The 7,123-nt window shown below is 60.4% G+C and overlaps 1 protein-coding gene across 1 annotated transcript; it reads right to left on the reverse strand.

The window, feature by feature from the left end:
• Nucleotides 1-1,868: 1,868 nt before the first annotated feature.
• Nucleotides 1,869-6,802, reverse strand: LOC105496336 (solute carrier family 32 member 1). Its single transcript, XM_011766683.3, has 2 exons — nucleotides 6,130-6,802; nucleotides 1,869-3,788 (listed from the first exon to the last, which is right to left on the reverse strand). The coding sequence occupies exons 1-2, from the start codon at nucleotides 6,517-6,519 to the stop codon at nucleotides 2,601-2,603; spliced, it is 1,578 nt and encodes a 525-aa protein (XP_011764985.1). The 5' UTR covers nucleotides 6,520-6,802; the 3' UTR covers nucleotides 1,869-2,600.
• Nucleotides 6,803-7,123: the final 321 nt, after the last annotated feature.

Genomic DNA, 7,123 nt, shown 5'->3' on the forward strand with positions numbered 1-7,123 from the left:
AGGTGCAGAGACGGGTCCCATCCACTCCTCCTCCCCATTTCTCTCAGTAGCCTGAATGCGAGTCCGGGTATCGGTGTCCTGCCGACCAGGGTTTCGGGTTTCCCTTGGGAGTACAGGGTGCTAGTTCTCCCGTCCCAGCCACCCTCAGGATTCAAGAGACGCTGCAAGCTGAGCACAAAACCTGGAACCGGGATCAGTGGAGCGGATCCAGGCGAGCCGGCAGAGTTGGCACCGCTGTCCGGAGCCTGCCTAGTGTCTCCTTCGACCTTTAAAAGACTAGAAGGACAGAGCTGGTGCAGCGTGACGCTCCCACCTTTCCTTCCACTATAGAAGTCCGGGATTTTTCTGAAGGAGACACACGGACTCGGGGCGCACCCCAGGGTCCGTGGACCCGCTGAGAAACCTTGGGAGTTGGGGCGGGGGATGAACAATCAGCATCAGCTCCCCACCCCACCCCTCCGCCCCAGGCCTGGGAGACGTCAGTGGTCATGGGAAGATGGGAAACTGAGGACCCTTCAGCCAGTCCCGTATCCTGAACGCGCGACAATAGTGACACCAGGGAATTAGGCCGAAGGTAGCAGACCTCTCAGATGGCCCTTTAAAGCCACTGTGATAACTGAGGGCACCTGGTCCTATCCCTCCTCCCTTCCCACTCCAGTTCTGTGGCCGCAGAACCAGGATGATGCGAGGTCACCGCTGTTGCAGGCGCTTTAGGGAGCACGCCCACACGGATGCTCTGCACACACGCACACATACTTACCAAGGTTCTCACAACACACGATGCAGCCTCCCCAACTCCACACGCATATCTTCACCTAGCCTCTCACACGCCCCTTGCAGGCGGGCGAGGAGGAACACACACCCTACAAAGGCATTCTCCCCGGCTTCTTTCTCCTGCACCATTCGCACCTGGAGAGGTCGTTGCTAACGAAGCCTCTGCCTCCGTGGTGAGAGAGGACACCAGAATCCACCCAACCGACTTGCACTCCTAGTTGCCCCCAGAAAGTCTGACTCTGACCTTTCCCAACAGTTCCTGGACTGGCCCTCCTGGAGACAGTGCAAGTGCTGCCGCTGGAGTGGGATCAGCACAAAAAATGACTAGATCTTTTGGGTAATTCAGGCAAACACTTTATCAGACAGGCTACCCAAGATAAGGGGAGACTGGGGCCCTACAGCTTGAGGCTGTCGATTCTAGAGTCAGATCCCTTTGCTGTGGCTGTGCAAACCCCACCTTGGCTTGCAGGGAGGGGTTCTCCGCGGTGGGAGATGCCTCCTGCCAGGCCAGATTGGCTCCTGGCTCTGGGGGCCTGGCAAAAGGCACAGCCCACTTCTGATTTCCCTTATAGCCCTCTTCACAATCTGAAGTCAGGCTGTGGATTCCTGCCTGCCCTTGTTTATTGCCTGTCTCCACCTCACTAGACTGTAAGCTCCAGGAGGGCAAGGCTGAGTTTCTTTCTCTAGGTTTCCAACACTGCCCCAGCCCTGACGGGCTGCTTATAAATATTTGTTGAACAAATTTATAAGGTTCGGGTCCATAAAAGCTCCTCCTGTCCCACTCTGTTTTGAGATTGGAAGTTGAGAACCTCCACCAAATTCTCAGACGGACCCGCCCCGGGGGAGAGATTAGAACAAACCTCGTCCTGGCAGCTGAGGGGGCCGATACAGCACTCTCCATCTTCTGCTTCTTCCTCATACCTGAAGCCTCCTCGACACCAACTAATCTTTGTGCTCCCTAGAGCCCTGCCCCGACCCTTTAACCACAGCTGCTCCCCATGTCCGGTTTCAGCCGGCGGGAGCCAGTTCCCACTCCTCCCAGTGCCAGGGGATCCCGGCTGGTACGAACTTACAAACCCGACACCAGGCCGCGCAAGCCTTTGTCTCTTCTTTATTTGCGGATATAATTATGCACCGCAGTCTAAATTAGAGATAGATTTTTTTCTGATATACATTTCATCTTATTCACCACGAGCACACCACACGCACAGTAGAACAGTTCCACACCTGATAAATTGCACAAGATGAGAGTTTAGATTCCTGAAAACCGGCAGGCAAGCTGGCCCCGCCGCGGCTTCTCGCCTCCCGGCTTCGTTGAAGGAAATCTCCCGCCCAAAATGGATTTCCCAGTCAGCCTTTCCCGCTGCAGGGTTGAAACGTCTCCGGAATGGGAAGCGCTCTTGCTGGAAATGGCTGGACGCTGTAGATTCCGAGCACTGGATGGATGTGAAATGTCCCCCCAAGGTCAAGTTTCCACGCCTGCGAGCTGCGCCCCCTCTCCCTCACTTCCCAACCCCCTCGGTGACTGGAACCAAAGTGTCAGGGCCCCACTTGGAAGGACAGAGAACCCTGCCCGCAAATGCGCCCTGCCTTCCCCCAAAACCAGGGTGTTGTGGAAAAGAAAAGACAACAGAATAGCAGACGCGATGGATCGTGAATCCCTATCCCCTCCCACCCCCCATCCCCGAATAATCAGAAACTAGGAACCAGAGATGTTTAAAGCTTGGCTTCCCAAGCGCGGCGGGAGGGCGCACTGGGCTGGTGGGGGAGGGGGGAGGAGAGAAGGGGGAGAGCGCGGAAGCGCGGCAGGGGCTCGCCCTTGAGCCCTAGTCCTCCGCGTTGGTTCGGTAGGCCTCGATGAGGCCCTCGAGGGAGTGCACGAAGCCGGACACGCTGCAGATGCCGCCGATGACGAAGATGGCGACGTCGAAGAAGACTTGGTGCCACAGCAGCTTGCGCCAGAGCAGGCGCAGGTGAAAGAGGCTGGGCAGCAAGAAACAGAGGCCGGCGCCCGTGAGGCTGCCGGTGAGGCCCATGAGCAGCGCGAAATGCGGCACATAGATGGCCATGAGCAGCGTGAAGACGACAAGCGCGCAGCGCAGCGTCAGCCCCCAGGACTTCAGGCGCCCGTCGCCGCCGTAGCAGGCCGGGAAAAAGGCGCGGCTGCCTTCCTGGAAGAGCGACTTCTCCAGAACCTCGACAGCGGCGAAGAATGGCAGAGGATAGGACAACAGCGCCTTGGCCACCAGAAAGATGTTGACCACGGCGCGGATGGAGCCAGGCAGGTTATCCGTGATGACCTCCTTGGTCTCGTCGGCCCAGGTGAGGTAGGCGACGAGTGCGAAGAGGCCCTTGAGCACGCAGGCGGCGATGTGCGTCCAGTTCATCATGCAGTGGAACTCGCTGGGCTGCTGCATATTGCCCTCCAGCGAAGGCAGGAAGATCTGCGACGTGTAGCTGAACACAATAATGCCAATGGAGATGGGGAACTTCTTGACGTCGATGTAGAACTTGACCTTCTCCCAGGCCCAGTCGCGTGCCCGCGATAGACAGTAGGCTATGACTAGGATATTGATGACGAAGTGGGCCAGAGTGCACAGCAGACTGAACTTGGACACGGCCTTGAGGTTCTTAAGGAAGGCGCAAGGCAGGAGCACGGCCGTGGCGATAATGGACCAGGACTTCTGCGACACGGGCAGCCCCGGGAAGCTGTTGTACATGAGGTTGCCACTCACCACCACGTACAGGATGCACGTCATCACTAGCTCGATGATCTGCGCCACATTCACCACGCGGCCGCCCAGGGTGGGGAAGCGCGGGGCGCAGCAGGCGTTGGCTATGGCCACGTAAGAGTCCCGCACGCGCACCACCTCGCCGTCTTCATTCTCCTCGTACAGGCACGCGATGAGGATCTTGCCAGTGTAGCAGCACACCACGGCGGCGAAGATGATGAGGAACAACCCCAGGTAGCCGCCGTGCAGGATGGCGTAGGGTAGGCCCAGCACGAACATGCCCTGCGGGGCGGAGAGGCAACCAGACGCGGACGCTCAGCGAACTTAGCAACCGAAGAGGGGCCCAGGGGGCGTGGCTTAACGCTGTGGCCCGAAGGGGGCGCTAAGGACACTGAGAATTGGGTCTGAGCCGCCGGGGAGGAGAGGTTAAGGGCAGGCTGCGGGGTGGATGTAGGGGAGCTAATAGTGAGCCCCGGTGTCGAGCCAGAGATGGAGAGGGAGGGATGTATGGATGGATCTGAGAAGGAAAGGTGAGCTAATGGCTGGAGGTAGCGAGAGGGCTAGAGTGAGAGAGGGCTGAGAATAGGCAGAAGCCACAGGAGGCAAAGGAGATACTTCGGGATGGTTTCTGGGGACACGACCAGAATGAGGAGTTGGGGGAAGAGATGAGAAGGGGCAGGAGGGAGGGTAGTCGGAAAGGGGCGCTAAGAAAGGTAGCGAGCTGGGCCAGAGCCACTGGAAAGAGAGGGCACGGGATTTGTGGTGGGGCTGGAATGGGGCACGGGAGCTAAAGAAGGAAACTCGGGAGTCTCAGGCTCAAACCAGAGGAGGAAACGTTGAAGGCGGCAGTTGTGGCGGGGAAAGGAGATAGGGTAGAGAGGGAGAGGGGCTGAAGGTGGGGCAAAGCCCCTGGGAGGCAAGAACAGAGACAATGTGGAGATGCTTGGGGGAGCATGGCGCGGGGAGGAGGAAGCAGGGTTGGAAACTGAGAGTCTTAGGACAAGGGTGGAGTTACAGTGTGGCGAGGGCGAGTCCTAAGGAAGGGGACTAAGTGGAGGCTGCGGAGGCAATTGGGAGGAGGAGCTTGGCAAGAAGGCGCCAGCGCGGCGGGCCGGAAAGCCGAACCGAGCAGGAGTCTAGAACCAGAAGCTTCAGGGTCGGGCGGACAGGGCTGTATGGTTTAGAATCCACATGGGGACTAAGAGCTAACGAAATCCAGGGTCCTGGAGGCCTACGAGCCTCCAGCCTCCTGCCCTGGCCTCCCTTGGGGCCTATCAAACGGAGCTTTGAAAGAGGCTCCAGGAAGGCGCGGGAGACAGCGAAGACGGGAGCAGCCCCGGGTCCGTGATCCAGCAAGGCCGTCTCGCTGGGCCCCGGAATGGAAAGCGCCTTGGGTCGGGCCATCTTGTGTTCAGGGCCCGGTGGAGTCCTGCTGACTCCGAGATATCGAGCAACCCCTGGAAGGCCTCTGCTCCCAGGAAACCTGCCTTCCGTGGCCCCAGTGATAGTGCACTCTAGGGACGCCGCGGAGCCAAGCTGTAAGGGTCCAGGGGTGCCTAGAGCTGAAGTCTCCTTCCGCCCAGAAAGCCGCAGCCTGCCAGCCACTGCTAGCTCGGAGGTCGTTGCCAAGACTCCAAACCTGCTCCCGGTGGAAGAGTCCTGCGCCGCCTGGTGGGGAGTGGGGGGTGGGAACAAGGGGAGAGGGCCTAGAGAGCAGGGGTCATTCTTAGCCTCTGGAGAGGGCTTCGCCAGGGTCACATGCGGAGAAGCTGGCCGCCTCTTTGCGGTGCAGCCGGGATTTCGGGCGAGAGGGGCGAGTCTGTGCACAGGTAATGCCGGATTATTGCGGACTAAATGTGCTTGTGTGGGAGCATGTGTGTGCGTTCGTGTGTGTACACCTGTATGTCTCCAACAGGCAGCACCTGAGGGAGCAGGCTGGTTCCTCTCTGCATGCCTCTGTGCATGTGTGTATGCCTATGTTCAAACGAGTATTCGTGTTTGGTATGTGCAGGTACATGCTTTTGTGTATGGAGATGTAGGGGTGTATGCAGGTGCATTTGGGGATAGTACTGTGGTCTATATATAGATGCATGTCGTGTGCGCCTGTGCCTGCGCGTTTGTTCGTGGGAAGGGGGGCTGTGGGTATGTGGTGTGCCTGCCTGTGTACGTGTGCGTGTCAATGCGTGTGTGCGGGGGGAGGAGACTCCGAGCTCAGCGATTTCCCCTTCTTCTTTCCTCCCAAAAATGCAGCTGTGAATCCGTTCCAGAGTCAAAGACCAAATCGTGCCCTCCAATCCTGATTTTCTTTCTTTCTCATCCCTCCCCGCTCCCCCCGCCCCAATTTCCTTCACTTTTGCAGTGTCTCCGGACAGGTGTCTCAGACCGAACCTCAGCCTAGCGGTCTTGCAGCTGGTGCCATGGAAGGGAGTGTGGGTTAGGGCGGGAGACACCGCCTGGGGGCGTAGGTCCCCGCGCAGGGCTTGGAGGGATGGATAAAGGGAGATTCCTGGGTTCAGGAGGGGGTCTCGAGGCCGAGATCACCGGGTGACTCTGTCGGGGGCAGAGCCTGGCAGGCTGAGCTGGGAGGGGGGAGGGCAGGCAGAACTGGGAATCCCGCGCTCACCTGGATGGCGTTGGTCACGTTCCAGCCTGCCTCCCACGCCGTGATCTTGGGCTTGTCGTGGCCCCCGAACTCACCACCAGCTCCCACCTGGTCCTTGGAACCCGAGGGCGGCAGAGGAGCGCCGCTGCCGCGCTGATAATGGATGTCTCCCTCGACGGGCGGTTCAGCGCCCTCGTCCCCGCAGGGCTCGCCCTCGGCTTTCAGGATGTCCATCTGCAGGCCCTGGCGGTGCTCAAAGTCGAGGTCGTCGCAGTGCGCGAAGCCCACCGCCTCCTCATCCGTGGCCGCCTGAAAACCCATCCTGGCGAACATGCCGCTCACCTTGGCCTGGGACTTGTTGGACACGGACGTGGCCACGTTGGACAGCTTGCTGCGGAGCAAGGTGGCCATGGCGGCGGTGGGGACAGCGGAAAGGACAGAAGGACCCGAGGATGCGGGGAACGCGATGTAAGACGGCGAGGGCCGGGGGGGCGCAAAGTAGCTATCTCCGCTTGCTCTCCGCGCGGCGCCCCGGGGCTCTCTGGCTCATGACCCTCGCAGCCGGCGTTCGAGGCTCGCTCAGGGCTGGACCGGGCAAGCTGGCAGCAGGTCTGGCAGAGCGGCGGCGGCGGCGGCGGCGGCAGTGGCTAGTGCACTGCGGAGCTGCCGCGGGGCGCGGGCTGGGCTGCGGAGGGCGGCGGCGGCGGCGGCGGCGGTGGCGGCAACGGCGTCAGAGCAGCTACGCGAAGCTGGCACTGCGCCCCCACCGGTGCGCGGCCCAATGCGCTCCCGCCCCTCGGAATCAGGCGGTGCGGGGGTGGGGGCCTGGAGAAAGGAAATACCCGGAGGCAGGGGACGTGAGGAAGGGGCTAGGATAAGAGAAAGGGGGCGCCGAGGGATTCAGACGTGAGCTGGGGGCAGGAGAAGGGCGCCCTTGGGAAGGAGGCGGGAGGGAGCGCGTGAAAGAGGGAGCGCCCAGGGCAGGGGATGTGGTGGGGGGGGGCCGAAGTGCTGC

This window comes from Macaca nemestrina, chromosome 15 (genome assembly GCF_043159975.1).
Source record: "Macaca nemestrina isolate mMacNem1 chromosome 15, mMacNem.hap1, whole genome shotgun sequence".
Classification (NCBI taxonomy): Eukaryota; Metazoa; Chordata; class Mammalia; order Primates; family Cercopithecidae; genus Macaca; species Macaca nemestrina.